Source organism: Mesocricetus auratus, unplaced genomic scaffold (assembly GCF_017639785.1).
Source record: "Mesocricetus auratus isolate SY011 unplaced genomic scaffold, BCM_Maur_2.0 Super-Scaffold_100041, whole genome shotgun sequence".
NCBI lineage: Eukaryota > Metazoa > Chordata > Mammalia > Rodentia > Cricetidae > Mesocricetus > Mesocricetus auratus.
The window spans coordinates 6,654,658-6,679,868 of record NW_024429218.1 but is presented as its reverse complement, the minus strand read 5'-3'; the positions used below and the strand labels follow the sequence as shown (position 1 = coordinate 6,679,868).

The following is a 25,211-nucleotide window of genomic DNA, read 5'->3' as shown; positions in this document are numbered from 1 at the left end:
TAATTCAGTCCAAAATGAAAAGCGATAAGTTAAAGAATGTTATTTTAACTGGATATTTTTTAAAAATCAGGGTGAAGTATTACCACATGTGAATATTACTAAATGTGAAATGGAAAACCTAGCACAGAGACACCTGCACACCCTGTCTACTGCTACTCTATCACAACAGCAAGAGAACCAAACTACCTATGTCCATCAGTATGGCTGTGTTATAGTGCATGTGCATACAATGGAATTCTATTCATCACAAAGACAAGACAGTTCTCAGAAAAATGAATGGATGAGGAAAATATTATATTGAGTGTGCCGGGCAGTTTTATGTCAACCTGACATAAGCTATAGTCATCTGAGAAGAGGGAGCCTCAGTAAAGAAAACGCCACCACAAGATCAGGTTGTAGGCAAGCCTGTACGGCATTTTCTTAATAGTGATCAATGGTGGAGGGCACCGTGTACTGTGAATGATACCATCCCTGGGCTGGTGTCCTAGGTTCCAAAGAAAGTAGGCTGAGCAAGCCACGGGAAGCAAGCCAGTAAGCAGCTCCTGTCCAAGGTCTCTGTACCAGTTCCTGCCTCCAGGTTCCTGTCCAGTTTGAATTCCAGTCCTGACTTCCTTTGATGATGACCAGTGATGTGGAAGTGTAAGCCAAACAAACCTTTTCCTCCCTGACAGGCCTTTGGTCAATAGAAACCCTGAGTAACTCTGACTCAGACAAGTACTGTCGGCCTTCTCTCACATGTGGAAGCTAGCTTTAAATGGCTTATGGAATTTAACACTTTGTGTACTAATTAAAATTCAAAAGAAACAAGTATAAACATACACATACATAAAACCAGAAAATGCCAGAAGTTAGAGGTAGAGGAGTTGGAAAGGTGCTACTCAAAGAAGACAAAATTTCAGTCAGATAGGAGGAATCAGTTCAAGAAATCCTTTTACATCATGGTAACTATGGACAATAATATATTCTATATTTGACAATTACTAAGACAGTAGTTTTATTCTTTTTACATTTACTTATTTATTATGTGTCTGTGAGTGCAGAAAGAGGAAAATTTGTAGCAGTCGGCTCTCTCCTTCTAACCATAGGGTCTCTACTGAACTCGGGTCAAGTCTGACAGCAAGTACCCTCACCCAATGAGCCACGTCACTGGCCCAATGAAACAGTGGATTTTAAATGTTCTCAATACAGGAAAAAATAAGAAAAAGAAGAGGAAGAGGAGAACAAGAGGAGGAATAAGGAGCAAAGGAGAAAGAAAGAATAAAGAAAGGAAAGAGGGGAGGGGTGTGTTAGAGCTGGCAAAGTACTTACTGTGTAAACACAAGGACCTGAGCTGGACCCCCCAGAATTCACATTCAAACTGGACACTGACACAAGCTAGTTGTAACCCTAGCACTGGGGAGGTGGAGACAGGTGGGTCTCTAGGGCCTGCTAGTCAATGTCCTAGCCTATCTGATAACCTCCAGGTTAGCAAAATACCCCGTCTCAAAAATGTGATGATGTAACCTGAGGAGAAACCCTGAAAGCTGTCCTCCGGCCTTCACATGCAAACACATACACAAAAACTTATGTGAAGGAAAGCATAAGCTAAAGTTTTATCTAATTGTTCTGCAATGTAGACACATACATTTTATGTATACACAATGTCCACATAAAACATTTTGTAAACCATAAGTATTTTTATTAGGTTCCCTATGGAATTATTTAGTCAAAACCCAGACCTTCTTTTGTTACTAGTTCTTTGAGAGCTGCAGAGATGGTAATGCTTCCAGGAAGCCTGAGGACCTGTGTATGACCCCAGAGCTTACACAGAGCCAGACGGCAACATGAATAATAAAAACACAAAGATAGATATTGGGGTTCAAGGTAGGGTCAGATAAGCAAAGCAGTCACTAGCTCTTACCTCTACGTCAAACTGAAAGAGCGATCCATCTACTTCCACAAAATCCCTGTCTGGAAACTAAATGTACACATGAGATCCTTTGCTTCCTCCTTTCATTCTTCTCTCTGCCCAGCCATAGCACTTCTGTCTCTACCTCCCTAGTGCTGGGATTAAAGGCATGGGACCCCAAGTGCTGAAATCAGAGGCATGGGCTTTGTTACTCTTCACTCCTTTGTTTTTTAATTATTTTTTTATTTAGGTGAGAAACAATCTTGTTTCACATGTCAATCCCAGCTCCCACTCCCTCCCCTCCTCCTCCGCCCTCCCTACCAGGTCCCCCACCCCCCCCACCCAATCTCCACTCCGATCCCCAAGGAGGGTGAGGCCCTCCATGGTGGATCTCCAGTAACTGTCATTAAACCCAGGGCAGGACCTAGGTCCTCCCCCCAAGAGTCCCGGCTGAGAGAGCCTCCCATATTGTGGCATGGGCACTCAAAGTCTATTTGTACGCCAGGGATAAATACTACCCAAGGCCCCATAGATTACCTAGGCCTAATCACTGACACCCACATTCAGGGGGTCTGGGTCAGTCCCATGCTTTCCACACAGCCATCAATCTGTCCAAGAGCTCCCCCTTGTTCAGGTCAACTGTTTCTGTGGGTTAAACCAGCCCACTCTGAACTCTGATGCCCATCAGTTCTCTCTTTCTGACACTGGATTCCAGGAGTTCAGTTCAGTGTTTGTTTGTGGGTGTCTGCCTCTGCTTTCATCAGTCACTGGATGAAGGTTCTGTTTCCTAGACTCTCTGGCAGTGGGATTGTATGCTGGCACTCACCTGATTCATGTCTAAAATCCATAAATGAGTACATACCATGTTTCTCTTTTTGTGACAGGGTTACCTCACTCAGTATGGTTTCTTCTAGTGCCATCCATTTGCCTGCAAATATCAAGATTCCATTGTTTTTTTTCCCCCCACTGAGTAGTACTCCATTGTGTAAATGTACCACATTTTCTGTATCTACTCTTCAGTTGAGGGGCATCTAGGTTGCTTCCAGGTTCTGGCTATTACAAATAATGCTGCTATGAACATAGTGGAACAGATGTCCTTGTTGTATGAATGTGCATCTTTTGGGCATATGCCTAAGAGTCGAGTTGCTGGGTCTTGTGGTAGACTGATTCCCATTTTCCAGAGGAATCTCCATACTGATTTCCAAAATGGCTGTACGAGTTGGCACTCCCACCAGCAGTGGAGGAGTGTTCCCCTTTCTCCACATCCTCTCCAGCATAAACTGTTGTTGTTGTTTTTGATTTTAGCCATTCTGACAGGAGTGAGATGGTATCTCAGAGTTGTTTTTATTTATATTTCCCGGATGGCTAGGGATGTTGAGCACTTTCTCAAGTGTCTCTCAGCCAGTTTAGTCTCCTCTATTGAGAATTCTCTATTTAGTTCTGTACCCCAATTTTTGATTGAATCCTTTGGTGTTTTAGAGATTTGCTTCTTGAGTTCTCTGTAAATTTTGGAGATCAGCCCTCTGTCAGATGTGGGGTTAGTGAATATATTTTCCAATCTGTGGGTTATTTTTTGTCTTGCTGACTGTGTCCTTTGCCTTACAGAAGCTTCTCAGTTTCAAGAGGTCCCATTTGTTAATTGTCGATCTTAGTGTCTGTGCTACTGGAGTTATGTTCAGGAAGCTGTCTCCTGTACCAATACGTTCAAGGGTGCCTCCCATTTTCTCTTCTAACAGGTTTAGTGTGGCTGGTTTATGTTGAGGTCTTTGATCCATTTGGACTTAAGTTTTGTGCATGGCAATAAACATGGATCTATCCGCATTCTTCTACATGCCAGCCTCCAGTTATGCCAGCACCATTTATTGAAGATGCTTTTTTCACCCTTGTATATTTTTAGCTTCTTTGTTGAAAATCAGATGTTCATACATGTATGGGTTAATATCAGGGTGTTCAATTCGAGTCCATTGGTCTACCTGTCTATTTTTGTGCCAATACCAAGCTGTTTTCAGGACTACAGATCTATAATAGAGCTTGAGGTCGGGGATGGCAATGCCTCCAGATGTTGCTTTGTTGAATAGGATTGTTTTGCCTATCCTGACTCTTTTGTTTTTCCATACAAATTTGATTATTGTTCTTTCAAGGTCTGTGAAGAATTGTGCTGTTATTTTAATGGGGATTGCATTGAATCTGTAGATTGCTTTCGGTAAGACTGCCATTTTTACTATGTTGATCCTGCCTATCTAAGAGAATGGGAGATCTTTCCACCTTCTGGTGTGTTGTTACCCTTCACTCTTGTGTAGGTCAAGGTGGCCTTGAACTCAGAGAGAGCCATCTACCTGTGTCTCGAGTCCTGGGATTAAAGGTGTGTATCACCACTGCCTGGCTCTATGCCTTGTGACTAGCTTTGCATTTTAAGCCCTCTAACAAGCTTTATTAAATCATAATCTATCACCACACCAGACATCATAGTACCTGAGTTTGTAATCCTAACTGCTAATGGGAGGCAGAGAGGAAAATCACAGGCTGGCATGTGCACTGGAGAGGAGGCGGCCTCAAGCAGAGTACAGGAGGATTACCAACACTATGCTAGCTACTGCTGTGTCAGCCTGACACAGGCTAGGAAGGGAAACCCTAGTTGAGAAGATGCCTCCACCAAACTGCCTATAAGCAAGTCTGTGAGGCATTTTCTTAACAATCAATGTAGGAGGGCACAGCCCGCCCAGGGTGATACCATCCCTGGGCAGGTGGTCCTGGATGCTATAAGAAGCAGGCTGAGCAAGCCTGTTCCTCCATGACCTCTGCTTCAGTCCCTGCTTCTGGGTTCCTGCCTTGAGTTCCTGCCTTGAGCTCCCCCAGTGATGGACTATAAACTGTGGTAGACTGAAAGCTTTAAGATGAAGTATCCCCATTACCCACCAAGTTGCTTTTTGGCCACGATGTTTATTCATCACAGCAGTAGCAAGCAAAGTAAGACAGACTTCAGGGTCATCGACTGACCTCCATGGGTGCACCACGGCATGCAGCACTCTGTATATTCTCTCTCTCTCTCTCTCTCTCTCTCTCTCTCTCTCTCTCTCTCTCTCTCTCTCTCTCTCTCTCTCTCTCTCTCTCTCCCTCCCTCCCTCCCTCCCTCTCTCTACCCCTCAAGTCTTCTCTACTTATTGTCTCTGCCTACTTGATCAAGCACCCAAATCAAAACTAGCTGTGACCTATTCCTAAACTAATTAGGATGTAGAATCTTCATTCTAAAGACACCAGCAAAACAGCTGAGTTACTGTTCTGTTTATCAGCCTTAACTGTAAGCACAGAGGAAAGATTAGCAAATACCTACCAATCCGTGTATGGTGACTTTCTTTTATCCGCAGCCTTACATCCCAAGCTTTACTCTAATGAAGATCCAGTGATCCCTTACTCACCTTAACACATGAAAAAGCCCGAGAGAAAAAAGAAAGGTGCCTGACTGAACTCCCTCCCATTAGATATACGGTTGCAGAGTGGGTGTGACAGCAGTTGCTGCAGGTCCTTCAACTCACCAGTGCTCGGAAGACAGACAAGAGAAGCCCATATTCAAGGCCAGCCTGACACAGAATAAGTTGGAAGTGAGCCTGAGCTATACAGGACAACACTATCTCTAATGCAGGCGGGCAGGCAGGAAGGCAGGAAGGCAGGAAGGCAGGAAGGCAGGAAGGCAGGAAGGCAGGAAGGCAGGAAGGAAGGAAGGAAGGAAGGAAGGAAGGAAGGAAGGAAGGAAGGAAGGAAGGAAGGAAGGAAGTCAGGCAGGCAGGCAGGAAGGAAGGCAGGCAGGCAGGCAGGCAGGCAGGAAGGAAGGAAGGAAGGAAAGAAGGAAGGAAGGAAGGAAGGAAGGAAGGAAGGAAGGAAGGAAGGAAGGAAGGAAGGAAGGAAGTCAGGCAGGCAGGCAGGCAGGAAGGCAGGCAGGCAGGCAGGCAGGAAGGAAGGCAGGCAGGCAGGCAGGCAGGAAGGAAGGCAGGCAGGCAGGAAGGCAGGAAGGAAGGAAGGAAGGCAGGCAGGCAGGCAGGCAGGCAGGCAGGCAGGCAGGCAGGCAGGCAGGCAGGCAGGAAGGCAGGCAGGCAGGCAGGCAGGCAGGCAGGCAGGCAGGCAGGCAGGCAGGCAGGCAGGCAGGCAGGCAGGCAGGCAGGCAGGCAGGCAGGCAGGCAGGCAGGCAGGCAGGAAGGAAGGCAGGAAGGCAGGAAGGCAGGAAGGCAGGAAGGCAGGCAGGAAGGAAGGAAGGAAGGAAGGAAGGAAGGAAGGAAGGAAGGAAGGAAGGAAGGAAGGAGGAAAGGGGATCATTCATGGTGGCATATGCCATCACTCTGGAGGCTTAAGCAGGAAGATTAAGAGTTTCAAGACAACCTGGACTAGTGAGATCTTGTTCCAATAAAAGAAAACCCACAAATCCACACAATACTAAGGTAAGAAGCCTACACTAGTACTGCCACGTGTAAAGATTTAGTCCCCAACATGGCACTATGGAAAGTGTAAGAAGTGGGTTCTGGGGACTAGAGAGATAGATGGTTGCTCTTCCAGAGGACCCAGATTCAGTTCCAAGTACCCACCTGGTAAGTTACATTCACTTGTAACTCCAGTGCCGGGGACCCAAAGCCCTCTTCTGGCCTCCTTGAACATCAGGCACATGTATGGTGCATATACATACATAAAGGCAAAACACTTTTCTTAGGTTTTCTACTGCTGTGAAGAGACAAAACAACCACAGCAACTCTTATAAAGGAAAACATTAGGGCTGGCTTTCAGTTCCGAGGCTTAGTCCATTATTGATATGGAAGGAAGCATGGCAGTGTGCAGGCAGACATGGCTCTTGGGAAGGAGCTCAGAGTTCTACATCTAGATCCCTATGAGCCTATGGGGCCATTTTCATTCAAACTACTGCAACACTCATATACATAAAATGAAATAAGGAAATGTTGAAAAATAAAAAATGAAGGAGGAATAGGCTCTGGGTCAGTGAGAAGACTCAGTGGTTAAGAGCACACACTGCTCTTGCAGAGAACCTGAGTTTGGCTCCTAGCACACACACTGGTTGGCTCACAACCTCCTGTAACTCCAGCTCTAGGGGACCTGAGGCCTTCTTATGACCTCTGCAGGCAACTGCACTGAAGTGCACATGCCAACACACTCATAAGCATAGTTAAGAAGAAAACAAATCTCTAAAATTGTATTTAGTAGAAGATTTTCCAGATACTGGAAGATACCCTTGAAGGGCATTCTGAGACCCTCATCACTCCCTCTTCTCTCTTTTGAAAAGGAGTAGGATTTAGTAGAAGATTTCCCAGATACGGGAAGATGCCCTTGAAGGGCATTCTGGGACCCTCATCACTCCCTCCCTCTTCTCTCTTTTGCTTCCAGCTATGATGTGAATATCTCTGCCCCACTACACGCTCTACACCAAGCCTTGCCATAGGCTGCAAAGCAAAAAGGCCAATTAATCGTATACCGAATGCCCCAACTGTGAGCCAACAACAATCTTCCCTCTTCCTAAGTTGATTGCGCTTCAGTCCTTTTCTTATAGCAGTGGAAAGCTGGTTAACCAGGAATTTTGTGGAAATTTTGTAACTATCCATGGGAAGAAAAGTAACCAGGTATGGGAGGTCAGTAAGTGAAGCAAGCCTATTATAGGCACAAGTATTCTCCTGGGTCCTGGCTATCTATTTCTGTGCTTGCATTTACCCAATTCATTCTATGTGCACTGCAGCTTCCCTTAGCCTGCTCTAATCTAACTGTAAAATGTCAGTTTCCACACAGTCCTTCACCTTATCTACCCAGTCCTGCACACATCCCCTCCCCCCACCAAACTCTCTTCTTGCTTCTACTTCTTGTGAGCAGAAGGAAAACACAAACCTACCTATTACAGGATCCATGAACCCTGCTTCTGAGTATACACCTAAGCAGCTGAAAGCTACGTCTGGAGATGTGCACACTTGTGTCTACGGCAGCATTAGTCCTTAAACTGACAAAAGGGGGACCAATGCAAGTGTCCACTGGACAGAAATAAGCAAAATGTCATGTGTGGGACTGTGCATAATGAAATATTCTGAACTTAAAAGGAGGAAAATTCAGTCATATGTTTCAAGACATCATGCTAAGTGAAAAAAGTAAGTCATAAAACACAAATATCGCATATTTCACTTACATAAAGGTGCCTAACATAGTCAAATTCATAAAATCAGAAAAAGATTACACAAATCCATAAGGACTAGAGAGAAATGGAAAGTTGCAATTTAATAAGTAAAGAATTTCAATTCTGAAGATAAAAAGTTCTGAACATTTGTACTACTGAACTATGTATTTCAACTTTAATATATGATGGTAAATTTTACAATTAAAAAATTTCAGTGTCTATGAAAGAAGCAAGCTAGATAAACATGGGTCATTGTCCAACCTAGATACTAAAAGACTTAGTAAGTTTTTGTGCTAGGTTCCAGTCACATATCCACTCTTTCCTGCTTAGCTGGGCTGTCTGATGTCCTACAAGAGAAGCTGGGCTAGGTCTGAGGGAGGGCAGAAACAAATGGATCATGAGTTCTAGGCCAGCCTGGGATGTACATAGTAAGTTCAAGGCAAACAGGGGTGGGGACAAAAGTAATTGGTAACCTGTATCTCTGAAATCTCACCATTTCCACTTTTGAAAGCAAAGTACGTACTTCTATCAAAATATATTCTACCCTTGTGTAAATAAAGTCACACTATTTTGTTTTCCTGCTCTTTGGCTGTTACTGTTATCATTCTACATAAAAGCAACAGCACAGTTCTATAACTGCTAAGAAAAATCAACTTTAAAAAGTGACCTTAGAAGCCAGGTGGTGGTGCACTCTAATTCCAGCACTGAGGAGGCAGAGGCAGCAGGATCTCTGTGAGTTCAAGGCCAGCCTGGTCTACAGAGGGAGTTCCAGGATAGCCAAAGCTACACAGAGAAACCCTGTCTCAAGAAACAAAACAAAAACCATAAATAAATGGATGGATAAATAAATAGACAGACAGACAGACAGACAAGTGATGGCTCAGTTGTGTTCACATCTTGAATGCAAGCCTGAACACCTGAGTTTGATCCCAGGAACCTACATAAAGATAGAAGTAGAGAACCACCCCACAAAATTGTCCTCTGACCTTCACATGTGCACAACAGCACATGCCAAGCCTGTCTGTCTGTCTCTGTCTCCCCCCACACACACACACACACACACACACACACACACACACACACACACACACACACACATGAATGTCCTTCAAAATCATCCTATTTAGCACAAATACAGGTTGAATATCCCTAATCCAAAAATCTAAAATCCCAAATACTCCAAGTATTGATTTAACTTTATAAGTGAAAAATTCTACAGGAGAAAACTTTCAAGAACAAAACTGTAACTTGAGATGTAGCACAAATAATAAAAACCCAAAGACAGATATTGGGGTTAAAGCTGAAGATCAGAAAAACAAAGCTATCAGTCACTAGCTCTTACCTCTACCTCAGGCCAAAATGGGCAATTCTGTCTCCATGAATCCTCAGACTACAATGCTCTCCCCCAAACCTCAGACCCTTATGCCTTATAATCCTCTCTAGTGCTGTGATTAAAGGCGTGTCATCCCAAGTGCTGGGATCAAAGGTGCGAGCTCTGCTTCTCTTTTAGACTGATTCACTCTCATGTAGCCCAGAGTGGCCTTGAACTCACAGAGGTCATCTGCCTCTGCCTCCTGAGGGCTGAGATTAAAGGCATGGCCACCGCTGCCTCTCCTCTATGGCTAACTAGTGGTTTAGCTCTGCACTCTGATTTTCAGGCAAACTTTATTAGATCATAAACAAAATATCACCACACAAAACTACTAAAACAGTCATAAAATTACTTTCAGACTATATATAAATGTATGTATGTATAAAGAATAAGTGAATTTCATTTTAGTCCTTTTATTTTTAAAATTATTTAAAAATAATTTATTTTTAAATTTAGTGCCAAGATTTCAAATAAGGGCTACTCCATCGGTACTGACATTTCCATGGACCCCGCCCTAATGCAGTTTTTCTACTATTATCCTACCTGTATGAACTAATACCACCCTGAAGCTGCTACTTACACACTGATGATCCTCAAATCTACCTGAAGAGAGTCCAAAAACCAGTGACCAAAGTTAATGTCATTTATTTAATTCCTTGCTTTCCAATCTCCTGGTATACATTCTTTAACCCTGTAGTCAATTTCTAGTAATGATAACATTTAACCATTTGCCAGGATCTAAGATTCTAGATGCTCATTTCTACTTACTTAGACCTTATTCATAGTCCCAATATATCCCTGGTGGCCATCAGTCACAACTCCTTCCACATTCCTTCAGATGAATTTCTTCCTCTAGAACTGATCTAACCATAGCTACATCCTAATGTTACCAGCCAGGTCTTTGTCACAGTCAAATCAACACTATCAGCATTTCCTAATCTGAAACTTAAACTCCAAAGTCGCACAGGTGGCGCTATTTGCTCTGCCTCCTACACATTTTCATGAAAACACTTTTGTAAGTTTTACTTCCCTTTAAGAACGTAAACTTGAGATCCAGGAAACATAAAGGTGCTGTATGTACACAAATCCTGAGTCTTCCTTGTCACCAACAACGCCTGCCCAGTTCCAGGACTGCTAGTAGAGGCTACTCCAGCGGTCATCACACCAAGCTTCCTGCCTTTAAGACCCACGCTCCCGCACAGAATACCGCCACCTTATTCTGTGCCTGTGCAGACTTTATACTAGCCCGTAAGGGTCACTGAACCATCATCTCTTTTAACTTTTAGACAATAATTTAACCGATTTCTCCTAATATTCTATGTGTTCCCACAGATTTTAAGTGTGTTTAAATTTTAAATATTTAATTTTTGACTGATACATAAAACATAAAAAATAACATACTAATGATGTATATGCGATGCTTTGACACATGTACACATTATATAATGTTTAAATCAGGCTAAACATTTTTATTCCCTCAAGCACTTACCTTTCCTTTGAAGTGAAAAGACAAAATTCTTTCTCTTGGTTTCGTAAGATGCAGTCCTGACCTCTACAGTCACCATATTTTACATCCAGAGTTCCTCACACTTATCTAACTCTAACTTATCGCCATCACCAAAACATCCCCTCCCTCTGGCATGACAACACACAGCACTGTCTTCGTAAGCCTGCCTTATGTCACTTAGCGCCGACATCTCCAGCCCGGCACCTCACTGCTGCTTATGGTAGGCACTGCAGACTTCCGGACTTTTTAGTCTGAGGTAATCCCATTTGCATTTTTCTTTTGTTTCCTGGGCTTTGAGAATATTAAGCCCACCACCAAACAAACAAACAAACAAAAAACTTGTTTTCAATGCCCAACCTAAGGCATTTCCTTATGTTTCATAGTTTTAAATCGCACGTGTAAACTTTGAGGTGGTTTTATATATGCTCAGAAACTGGAATTTAGTTCTAATCTTCTGCACACAGAAACCTAATTTTCCCAGGACCATTTATTAGAAAAACATCTTCCTTCACTGGATATTCCTTTTACCTTTAACGAAGTTAGCTACAGACATATGGATTTTATATATCTTATAGGCTCTCTATTTTAGTCTCCTGGTCTATGCCCATTTTTACATCAAGATACATTCATATTTAAACAACAAGAAGCTCCACAATTAGCAAATTGTTAAGCTTTGTTGGATTTTTCTAAAATGCTTAAATAGTTATAGCAAGTCTACAGTAGTCTGTTAGACGATTTCTTCATGTATCATTTTCCTTTTACAGAGCAAAACAATATTAAGTGAAAAGATAATGTTAAAATACAAAAGATTTACTAGGAGTTGGTGCATGCCTTTAGTGCCAGCACTTGGGAAGCCAAGGCAGGCAGATCTCTGTGAGTTCAAGGCCAGTCTGGTCTACAGAAAGAGTTTCGGGACAGCCAGGGTTACACAGAGAAATCCTGCCTCGAAAACCAAAAACTAAATAAAAAGATTTTAACATTGCACACCAGTGCCTTTATTTGAAAGCTCTCCCTGAAAAGCATTAACCCTGAAGAAACGTAACACAGATGAGATGACAGAGCTAAAGGAGAACTTAAAACAAAGACTTTGAAATGATAAATCACCACTTCAAAATATCTACAGAATCTCTTCTGCATATGCAAATTTTGCTTATAAAATCTCATCAATACCTTATAAAATTCTCTTAAACACCAAGTTGCAACATTTAAAAATAGAATGTATGGTATATAAATAAAATCCATTTTGGCAAAGAAAAAGAAACAATTTGGCCCAAGCCAGTTCTATCAATAGAAAGTCCATTTTCAATTCCTCCTCAGTTACATAAGTTAACACACACTGTAGAATACTGGAGATGCTCTGTGAAATCATCTAGCCATGCTCCATAACTGAAACATGGGAAAGATGAAAGAAAAAAGAAACATTTTAAGATACATAAGGTAGTCGTTCCTTTTCTCACCTCCAATTCTTAAGTTACTATCTCAAATCAGTAAGATTATAGAAAATAAGAAATTAAAATGTGTTAAGTAAGCAGATCCACAATTTCAAGAAAAAAAAATAACCCTACGCAAACACTTCTTTATATACATGAGCCTCTCAGAGGCAAGAATTCATGGGAAATACAAGAGGATTTATTTAGACCTTCCATTCAGTTAAACTGGTCCTATTCCTTATGAAAGGACGGCTCCAAACCCCATAAAAGTTCCGTGTTTAATATCTTTAGCACCTAAATTCAATGAAGTGTCCCTTTAAATATGTCTCTCTTTAAATGAATATATAATCTACTTCATCTCTCCTTGAGACACAAAATACTAGCTGACAGATACTTCTTGAGCATATAAAAGAAAAAATGTAAATAGAATAAATTACCTAAAAAGATGCATAAAAAGTATCATTAACTAATCTAAAGGTATTAATTAAAAGAACATCCAAAACTTGTGGTTATTTAGTGAGAACTATGCAAAACATTAGTATATTCATTAAGTTATTCAGAAAATAGTTTAGATTGTCACCTGGAATGAAGCTGTACCATCACCATAGAGAAATACACAAGAGAAAACTAAGAAACTACCCATAAGACTCCCTTTGCGAACAGTTGATGTCTCAGCATGTAAACAAGAGAAGCAAAGACTAGATACTAAAGTATGCCTCAAGCTCCCAAGATCTCCTATTAATCTTTCAAAACTATTATTTTGTACTGTCAAACTTCCAAGAGAATACAATACATCCTCATAAATACAGAGGATGTACTCTTCCAAAAATATATCAAAGACTTCTTTTTAATGTAAATATATTCTAGGAAAAACTACAACTAAGGCTACTTACAGCATTGAGCTAATGACTAGCAAATAGGTCTAGAAAGTAAAAGCCAACAGTGACATCTAGTGGGCATTTCAAACACCATCCACCAGACAAGATGATTTCTAGTGCTGAATCACACAGTTCTAGGACAACTTTTACTTCTAACCCCAAATGGAGAGCATGTCCCCATAAAAAACTTCTCAATACAAGCAGTCCATTTTGATAAATATGGACTATGTAAAAATCATACAGTTAAATGCTCAAGTCTTTGCAGCACAAAGTGTGTTGGATATATGACTGATAGATCAAATGGAACTGTGACTTTAAAATAATCAAGATATTTTGAATTAAGAAACATTAGAGCAAACCCAACCAGTAGTGGCATAAGGCCTTTAATCCAAGCACCTGGGAGGCAGAGGCAGGCATATCTGAGTTCAAAGCCACCCTAGTCTACAGAGTGAGCTCTAGGACAGCCAGGGCTACACAGAGAAACTGTGTCTTGGGAGAAAAGAAAAGAAAAGGAGGAGGAGGAGGAAGAAGAAGGAGAGAGAGAAAGAAACCAGCGGATTTATTTGTAAATTTATTCAAAAAAGGAAGTTTTCAAACTAAAAAATTGTATATTATTTACAAAATTTTTCAAAAACTAAAATTATCGTTCAAGGAAAACCCTTTAAAAGTAAAGCCGTGCGCTAGCAAACACCTATAATCTCACATGAGTGTGAGGGTGTAGCTGAAGGCTAGCCTCCACGTCGTAGGAAGTCCCTGTCTTAAAAGGAGAAAGAAAGTAACAGTATGCATGCACAAGAGGCCAGGTAGGTATCTCAAAAACCACCCAACTCCTGACATCAGCAAGATGGTGAAATGGAACGTTGCAATACCTGTCAATTAGACCAGCTATCTCTACCTATACACAAAAACACCTTTGCAAGAGCTAACGAAAAAGCCAGATGAGGTAACAGAGCCTGGGCATGATGGTGGAAGCATGGAAGCACGACAGGAAGGACAGTTTTGTATCACTTGTGTCACTCTTCCCACACTCCCAAGCACGTTAAGAAGAGATGCCCTCTGCCTGGACTTGGCCTCAGGCAGACCCCAATGTAGAGCCCAATCCAGGAGAGACCAGCATGGGGCAAGACACCGCAGCTCCCGCCTGTGCCGGTATGCACGGATGCTCATCAAGCATTCATTGTATAGACTCAATGTTGGTCAGGCAGCCACGAGTCCATGCTACAAGGCCACACCTACGGAGCTGTTTTGTTTTTCTCAGACTAGCACTTGAAACCAGAGGCCACAAGCAAACCCCTGCAGATTCAGGCTGCAAGCTTGCACCCACAACTAATCTTATAAAGAATCCTGTAACTCAGTCTCTAGGGATCCTAAGAGGCCAGACTTGGACAAGCATACCCAGGATCCACGTCTATCCCAGAAGACCCTGATTCCTGTCCAGCATCCAAAGACTAAGGTTCCATAATCATTACTATAAATCCAGGTTTTAGGTATGCCCCTCTGGACTTAGGAATCAGGTGTAACTCAGTGCCCTGGGAGTGGGAAGACTCCCATGAATTTTGGTTACAGGTCTATTCCAACAGGCACCGAGTCCTTCCCAACACAGAGTAGGTTCCAATGGGCCGAGGCATCAGGTCCTTCCTAGCACATGATAAACCCTTATATACTCAGATGTAAGACTAACACAAAGTAATGTCAGCCCCGTAGACACAGACTTCTAGCTGTCCTTCATAGAAACAAGTTCCACTTCTGTTAAGACACAAGAATTACATACCAGCTCATCTACTGAAAGCAGGCCAAACTACCAGAGGACTCCAATGGCAAACATACCCATGGATCACATCAGTTGTCCTTCCCGGAATCTCCAGATGGGCTGGCTGGTGGTGAGTTTTCCCAGACAGTCCTCAAAGACTGGAACAATTTCCTTCTTCTTCAAGTACACAGACAGTTAAGACCAGACCGTAAGAATCAATAACAATCCAGGAAATACTACCCAACCAAAGGAACAAAATAAAACACCAAAGACTGGCACTGAGGAAATGTAGTGCCCTAAAACTGCCTGAGATTCAAACCATCTGTTTTAAAAACAAAACAAACAAAAAAATTTCAAGATTTCAGAAAATAGAAGCAATTCAAAAACATTAGTACAATAAAAAAACAAAATTAGAAATGTAAGAAGTGGAAGGTTTTTTAATCAAACACATTCCAGAGCTGAAAAATACAATAAATACAAAATTTAATGCACAAGAGCAAAGATAATCCATGAAATTACACCACAAAAGGAAAACCATGCTAAGTCCTGATGAAAGCTTGCAAAATTTATGACATTAAAAAAAAAGCAGATTATAGGAGTTCCAGGAGGAAGAAAACAGTAAGCTCCTTTAAAGAACTAACAGCAGACGGGAGAGCTGGCTCAACAGTTGAAACATTGCTGTTCGTGCAGAGGACCAGAGTGTGGATCCAGCACCGGAGTCCAGTGGCTCACAATCCCCCATAACTCCAATTCCAGGGGACCTGACACCCTCTTTTAGCCTCTAAAAGCTCCCCCATACATGTGTGCATAGACTAACACAGACATTTACACATACCCATATAAAGAAATAATTCCCATTAAAAACGCATAAATTAAAATTTTAATATATAAGAGCAAAATTCTTTTCCAAATCTGGGAAGAGAAAAAAATCCAGGAACACAAAGGTCAAATATCTCTAACCAGATTCAATCCAAACAAGGTGACATCAACCACTCACTGGGAAGGGTTTTCAGCGATACAGCTACTTCTGGAAGTAAACCCCTGCACTCACTGACTCACTAAGCTAGACTGGATGGAATGGCTTCTTCGGTGCATTCTCACTACCCTACGGTGCTAGCTGGTTTTATGTCAACTTGACACAAGTTATACTCATCTGAGAGGAGGGAGCCTCAACTGAGAAAAGACCTCCATAATTATAGTTGGGCTATAGGTGAGTCTGAAGGACATTTTCTTAATTAGCAATTGATAGGGTAGAGTCCAGCCAGGTGCTAAAGAAGTAGGCTGATCTGTGGAAATCAGCACAGTGATTTCTAATAAATTAGGAATCAACCTACCTCAAGACCCAAAGGATGCACACTCACGCCACAAGGACATTTGCTCAGCTATGTTCATAGCAGCACTATTCACAATAGCCTGGACTTGGAAGCAACTTAGATGCCCCTTAACTGAAGAATGGATAAAAAAAATGTGGCACATTTACACAATGGAGTCTACTCAGTTGTAAGAGACAATGACATCCTAAAATTTGTAGGCAAATGGACAGAACTAGAAAAAACCATCCTGAGTGAGGTAACCTAGATCCAGAAAGACAAGAATATAGTGTGTACTCATTTATAAGTGGATACCAGACATAAAGCAAAAGATACCCAGCCTACAGTCCACAACCCCAGAGAAGCTTGAACCCTCTTCCAGAAACAGATGGAAGCAGATGCAGAAATCCACAACTAACCAATGGCCCAAGCTTCTGGAGTAAAATCGAAGTGAGGGAGGAGCGATAATATGAACAAAGGAGTCAAGACCATGATGGGGAAACCCATAGAATCAGCTGACCCGAGCTAGTGAGAGATCACTGACTCAGGTCTGACAGATGGGGAACCTGAATAAGACTGGACTAGACTCCATTAATGTGGGTGACAATGGTGCAGTGGGTCCAAGACCTAACTCTAATGCACAAACTGACTTAGGGGAGCCCATTCTATTTGGAGAGATGCCTTGCTCAGCTGAGACACTGGGGGGGGGGGCTTGGCCATGCCTTAATGAGATGGGACAGACTTAGTAGACTTCCAAAGGGAGGCCTTACCCTCTCCAAGGGGCAGATGGGAGGTGAAAGGGGAGGAGTGGGGGAAGCAGGAGGAGAAGAAGGAGGGGAAACTGCGATTGGAATGTAAAAAATAAAAAAATAAAATTTCAGGAAAGAAGCAGGCTGAGCAAGCCATGGGAACAAGCAGGAAGCAGCCCCCTCCATGGTCTCTGTATCAGCGCCTGCCTCCAGGCTCCTGCCCTGCTTGAGCTCCTGACCTCACTGCTTTTGAAGATGTTCCTGCACCCTAGATGGCATCAGGGATCTGTAACTTATGCTGATGAACTAAAAGATAATTTTAATAAAGCAAATATAGTAAAACATTAAAGCATTCCAAAGGTGAAGGCTACAAGCATTAGAACAGCTACAATTCTTTTAGTTGTTCTTATGCCTGAAAATTTCATAATAAAGCATTAGAAAAAAAAGACTGGCACTTCAAGAGAATATGAATATTATACTCATAGTTTTCAATATAATTTTCTTGTTTTATGACTATCATCTACAGAATGAGTTGAAGAAACACACATTAAAACAAAAAGTGAAAAGACATACCCGAATTTCTTGAAGGTTGTGAAAATTATTTCCTACTCTGACTGAGATTTTGCTTGGAGTGTAGCTTTCATCAGATTTATAGTCTGCATAAATACACAACGTCTTCACTGTTGTTTTTCTTCTAAAAAAGTTAAAAGAAAGCACGTCCTTTATCACATCAAAAGAAAACAGTCAAGGGAAAGCATGTTCTCTTCTGAGGTCCCAACAACCTGCAGGTTAAAACATGTAAAAATGTTAAGTACAGATATGGCATTTTACATATTCAAGCATTTCTAAAAATGAAAGGAAGAAATTTAAACATGGAGATATTTGTTTACCATCATATTAGAAGATATCAGAATAAATGGTGATACCCAAATTTCATTTAAAAAAAAAGAATATTGAGCCAATAACTAAATTTGTGGATCACTAATTCAATTTCTAAGTGAACTGAAAATTCAGATGTGTGTTTAACTTGGGGTGTTGGCTAAGGTCAGAAAACAAGAGAGGGGCACTGGTGTGTAGAAGGTGGAAGGACGCCTCAGCTGAGGACGATGTGATGTCTGAAAAAGCCATAGGAAAACCTAGTATCATAAACTAATTTTAAAACTATAATGAAGAACTATAGGAGTTTAAAGGGAGGTAACCCAAACAGGTAACCAATGCTCCCAGAAGTCATAATTCTCAGTGCCTGGAGTGGAATATTGCCACAGTTGTTAGTTGGGAAGGTCACAGAGCCCCCGAGAACAATACAAGCTACAGCCATGGTTCTTGGTTAGCTGCCTGGGTGTGCTTTCCAGACAAGTGCACAACAGTGATGTGCAGAGCATAGCAACCGTCCTGGGAGGGCCTATGGGCCATAACAACCAGTTGACCAATCAGCACAGGGCAGGTCGTCCAGGCCTGGAAGTGTACCAATCCTGAGACTGTTGCGTACCCCTAGATACTCTCCTTACACTGCCCTATAAGATCCCTGCCTCCTGGTTTCTCAGGGTCTTTTCTTCAGCCATCGGCTACTAATGGAGTTAGCTTGTTAAACAACAGCAATAAAAAAGACCCTTTGCTTTTGCATTGAAATGGGCCTCTCGGTGATTTGGGGGTTCAGAATTTGGCACAACAGTCTGGAGCTCTTTTCTGGGAAACCAAACTGGCAGACCTGAGCTATTCATCAGAAAAGAGAGCAAAGATTTTTTTGTAAGAAAATCATAACCCTAGTTATTCTGGAAGTGCTGACAGGACAGATACCATTCATTATGATGTTTCTTACGAGACCAAAGCTACCAAACTGACATCTTGGCAAGGACACATCAAGGAGAAGCAAAGGGTACAGAGAAATGCTGAATGGCTACTGAAGACTTTCTTGATGAGCCGTAAGCAGGAAGCAACGGTCTCCCTAAGATGGGAAGATCGGAAACCATAGAGATTAAAAAGAAAATCAAAAGCAGATGTAAAGGATCAATCGTTTTACACAATTTTATTACTTCCAAGTATTGCAATTCAGGGTAACGTCAACACCAAAATCAAAGTGAGTTTAGAAAGGTGGAGAATGGTAACAATGAGCATTCAGAACAATAGCAACCTATGGCAAGAGAATACTTTGCGGCTGACCCAGAACTAATGCTTCACGTGTTCTCTATCTGTTCTATCACCATTTCACTGCTTCTATGGTTAAAGACATAACACTAGGATAAGTGACCTACGTAAACACGCTCGTAAGTGCTCTACTTCTACAAAGAACATGTGTATGCAGAAAGGGGACTGACAAACCGAGACGCCGCCATCTTCACTCTGCTCACCATCACCACCCTGAACACCTGCAGCATACAAGTCACTGTGCGCAGCTCAGACAAGTGCTTGTCTTCCTTCCTTTAACCAATCAGTGCGACCTTCCTTTAATAACTGGATGTAGTGTGCGTATCAGCCATCGATCGATATCAGTTTACAGCGATGAGTAGATATTTGTAGTTATTTACATTTGAGCTAAAGCATTCTTTTCTTGAGGCTTATGCACTTATGTATGTATTATATACAGTCATATAACATTTGCAGAAAAACAGCTATTGCAGCAAAGAATTCTAAAAGGTACAGCAAATCTTTTTTCAACTACTAAATTTTGCCTCATACTAATTCAAAAAATAATAATACTGCATAAAAAGCACATTGTTTCTCAAATAATAATATACATGGGAAAATAAAATATACAGACTGAATCAGAGTGGAAGATGCTGGAATTACTCAAATCACTCTGACTATGGTCACTGTATTGTGTGAACAACTAATGCATGCCAAGTACCTCAGGGTTAAACTCTTAGGAAACACTGATAAAAGGGAAACGGAGAAATGCCTACCTGTTTCTGATTGACATAAATACCATACCTGACTTCCCTCTGTCCTCCAATCTATTCAACACTTTCTCCTAAGAAACAGCTTCAGGCAAGAAGCAAGCATTTTCTTTGTTCCTTCATTCCATAAATACAAAACCAAGCATGTCTGGTCTAGCTACAAATGAATAAGTAAGTCTTTAATTCTAGTCTCTAATTCTAGGGTTCGATGCTACCAAATACACTTGGCTGAAGATTCAATGCAGTTAGTATGTTTTTATTAGCTTCTTAGTTCTAACAAGTGATACTTTGTCCTGCACCTTCTGACTCCTGAATAATTTCTCATCTGGTTAAGAATCTAAGACAGTTTAATCCCAGGACTCCAGGGTTAGGGTTAGGGTTAGGGTTAGGGTGGGAGGTAGAGGCAGGCAGATCTCTGTGAGTTCGAGACCAGCCTGGTCTACAGAGTGAGTTCCAGGACAGTCAAGGCTACACAGAGAAACAGACAACAAAAACGAAAACCAGGCAGTCTCACCACAGGACGAGGAAAGAGTTATGAGTGTGGGCAGCAGATGAAATCTGCATGGGAGCCTGGAGCAGGCAGGGAGGAGATACACGTCCACCAGGGCACAGGAAAAGAAGAACTGCCGGGAGAGCAACGGCAAGCGAGCACTCTTAGTCATGGGAAATGAACGGGGCATGACTGCCATTCCCAAATCAGAGACAGCGCGTCTGCACTTCTCATCTGTAGAGATGTGAAGAGCTGCTGCCCCATCACACACACCACACACTATACACACTCTATACACACACACACATACACTCTATACACACACATACACACCCACACATACACACTCCATACACACACCACACATACACACCCACACACATACACACACCACACATACACACCCACACACATACACACCCACACACATACACACACCACACACACATACACACACATACACACCCACACACATACACACACCACACACACATACACACACAATACACACCCACACACATACACACACCACACATACACACCCACACACACATACACACCCACACACATACACACACCACACATACACACCCACACACATACACACACCACACACACATACACACACCACACATACACACACTATTCACACACCCACACACTATATACACACACCACACTATACACACACATACACACTCTATACACACTCTATACACACACATATACACACACCACACATACACATATCACACACACATATACACACCACACATACACTCTATACACACACATACACACTCTATACACACACACATACACACCCACACATACACACTCTATACACACACACATACATTCTATACACACACACATACACACTCTATACACACACACATACACACTCTATACACACATATACACCACACACACCACACACACATACACCACACGCATACACCACACACACAAATACACACCACACACTACACACACCACACACATACACACCACACACACCACACACATACACACACACACCACACACATACACACTATATACACACACTATACACACACACCACACACATATACACCACACACATACACACTATATACACGCACTACACACACACATACACACCACACACACACACCACACACACCACACACATACACACACAGAGCCACCGTGTCTCCCTTGCCCGATGGCCTGTACCCTCTGAAACTGGTAAACGTTCTCCTTAAGTCACTCTGCCAGGGACTTTACCTGAAACAACACTACACCTGGGAATTGAGAATCAAAGCCATGTGATGTCACTTCACAGGCACTAACATGATCATTATTTTTAAAGCATAGTCTGTCATGGAAGGGAACAAATGGCAGGAGGGACAGCTCATGGCTATGGCAGCAGGAGGGTGAGGCTGCTAGCTGACTTCTGTGCAGAACCGGAAACAGAACAGGAAACACTGACTCCTGTTGCTCCCTTTTCTCTTACTCAGTTTAGGTCCCTAGGTATGGGATCACGCCAACAACATTCAAGATGCATCTTGCTCTTCAGGTTAAGCAGTTTTGGGAATGCCCTCATAGTCACACCCAAAACCGTGTCTCCTAAGGAACTGTCTTACGTAGGCTTACGATTGCTTTGACGAAACACCATGACCAAAAGCAACTTGGAGAGGAAAGGGTTTATTCACTCACAGTTCCATACAACAGTTCACTAACAAAAGCAGTGAGGTCAGGAGCTCAAGCAGGGCAGGAGCCTGGAGGCAGGGGCTGATACAGAGACCGTGGAAGGGGCTGCTTACTGGCTTGTTCTCCATGGCTTGCTCAGTCTGCTTTCTTTTCTTTTCTTTCTTTTCTTTTTCTTTTTTTCTTTTCTTTTTTTTTCAAGACAGGGTTTCTCTGTGTAGCTGTGGAGCCTATCCTGGCACTCACTCTGTAGACCAGGATGGTCTCGAACTCACAGAGATCTGCCTGCCTCTGCCTCCCAGTGCTGGGATTAAAGGCGTGTGCCACCACCACCAGGCCAGTCTGGTTCCACCCACAATGGGTTGGGCCCTCCCCATCAAGCAAACATGAATATCCACCAAAGAAAGCAGCCGTCACTGCTTGAAGCTAGCCTAAAAGAAATGCCATGAATGCTGGAGCCCAGGACAGACGGTCACACACACAAATGTTACAGGGGCTTACCGTCTTCCCTTGAGTCTCAGAAGAGAGTTTGAACTTGGGATTTTGATCAGTGGATAACTGTGGAACTACTGAGATTTTGAAGATGGACTGAATGCATTTGAAAAATGAGATGGCCATACACCTAAGGCCCCAGTAGTCAAATGGGAAATGTCCCTTCCAGGCTTCCTGCTCCCAATTAATAGAACTATTGAAAGGTGGGGGCCCAGCTAGAGGAAGTCAGTTACTTAGAGCTGGGGTTGAGATTTACAATGTGACTTCATCTCCTGGCCTGTCTCCGCTTCCTTGTCTACTGAAGGACACCCATTAGCCTCACTTTTATGCCACCACAGCCACAAACCATTCCCACCACTGTGCTGCCTCCACGTAACGGACTCCACACTGTCCCCTCAAACCACGAGACAAATCTTCCTGTAAGTTGCTTCTCATCAGCCATTTGGTCCCACGGACTAGGGAAAGTAATACAAATAGGCAATCATTTGGTAAAGAGGCAGAACCTTTGTTCTGAGACAGGGTTTCTCTGTGTAGCCTTGGCTGTTCCAGTGCTCACTCTGCAGACCAGGCTGGCCTCAAACACACAGAGATCTGCCTGCCTCTGTCTACTGAGTGCTGGGATTAAAGGTGTGCGCCACCATGTCCTGCCACAATCTCAACCCTTAAAAAAGTTAACTGCTATTGCTGGCACATATATATTACAACCTAGAATAGCACCCAACTCCTGCCTCACGTCTGCTTTTGAGGGACACAGTTTAACTGGAGGCACACTAAATTCAGTCATTTATGCATTGGTATTTGGCTGTTTGGTGCTGCAATGGCAGAACTATGTAGCTACAATGGAGACCAGAGGGACCACAAGATTCTAACATTTATTATCTACTCAAAAGAGGTTTGCTGATTAGAACCCTACAAGAGAGGGAAGCACCTAGAAATGAAACGCTTTAGAACGGTAGAGGATGTAATGTAACAGCAAGATAACAAGGCTGACTAGTTTTCATAACCAACAAATCCAGAGCACTAGGCAAACATACAGGTGTTTTCCTATCTCAAAAATAGTAAGTATTTTAAATCTAAGCTTACAAATTCTATAATAAGTCCCCCCAAGGTTAAGTACAAATATGAAAAATTACCTAAATACCATACCCAAGGAACTTATAAGCATCATATATTAAGGCATTATCCCGGGTTATAAAATGTATTTTTCTGACTCTAGCTCCCAAAATTGAATCATATTACTTCAGAATTACTTACATAAAGCTTCGCCAGAAATGTACAAAGAGGACTAAAGAGATAGATTCTGGATAAATGTCTGCCTCACAAACATGAGGACCTGAGTTCACAACCCTACAATATACTCTAGCCTTAAGAAGGAGGCAGGAGGAAGGGCAAAGAGACGTGGAACCCTCAAGCTCAGTAGCCAATCAGCTTAGCCAAAGGGATGACCTTCAGGTTCGCTGGGAGACCCTGTGTAAACAGATAAAGATGCAGAGCAACTGAGGTAAGACACCCCACATCAACCCTGGGGGATACACGCACACTCAACAGTATCCATGTACACCCCTATACACACACCGGCATCATAACACACACATATCACAACACACACCCACCACAACACACATATGACAACATACGCACACATCACAACACACACCCAGCACAACACACACACACAACATGACGACACACATCACAACACACATCGCAGCACACACATCACAACACACACATCACAACACACACATCACAACACACATCAACACACACATCACAACATACATCAACATACACACATCACAACACACACATATCACAACATATACCCATCACAACACACATATCACAACACACACACATCACAACACGCACATCGCAACACACAACATACAACAAACACATCACAACACACATCAACATACACACATCACAACACACACACACATCACAACACACATACCACAACAACACACACACACACATGCACACACACAGAAAAGAGAATTGCATAAAGGGTAGGACAGAATACACTGACACTGCTTGGATTTAGATGGTAAAAATATCTTTAAGACTTAATAGAGTCTAACAACAGTTAAGTATATTTCATTTTAATTTCTATATTTCTGTAAATTTTATGTAAATTATCCTTGTTCACTTATAACCTACAGTATACAAAAAAGTAAAAATGTATTACCTGAATTGGATGTTCACTAAGTGAGGTTGAGAGCCATCAGATTGCCAGTAAGTTTCTAGATTGTCATCTCGTAATTGATCCACTCCAAAACCTAAACAGTAAAAACGGCCATAAATTTCCATGAAAAAAGCTATACATTTAAGACATAAAATTATCATACTAATAGTCCAGAAATTTAATAAAGAAGACAGTTAAAATAGAAAACCAAATGTTTGCACTCTCACCCAGTAAGCTGTGTGGCTCACTGGTAGACTGTTGTCTGTCATGTGTAAGGTCCTGGGTTCAAGCCCCTTGACATACAGTCAAATGCTTTGGGTGGGTGGTTTTTAAAAGGCATCTTTGGGGATATATAAAGTCCCTATTTGCTCAAATCCAAACTCTTACCCTGTTTATAAACTGATCATAAGAAC

General features: G+C 42.2%; 1 protein-coding gene across 3 annotated transcripts in view; it reads right to left on the bottom strand.

Moving 5' to 3' along the window:
- Window positions 1-25,211, bottom strand: part of Anapc10 (anaphase promoting complex subunit 10) — a 57,560-nt gene that overhangs the window by 17,542 nt on the left and 14,807 nt on the right. For all 3 annotated transcript variants that reach the window (XM_013118876.3, XM_005077727.3, XM_021231613.2), the window contains exons 3-4: window positions 24,802-24,892; window positions 17,612-17,732 (exon numbers count right to left, since the gene is read on the bottom strand). In XM_013118876.3, coding sequence (XP_012974330.1) covers window positions 17,612-17,732; window positions 24,802-24,892 — 212 coding nt within the window. The remainder of the gene's footprint in view (window positions 1-17,611; window positions 17,733-24,801; window positions 24,893-25,211) is intronic.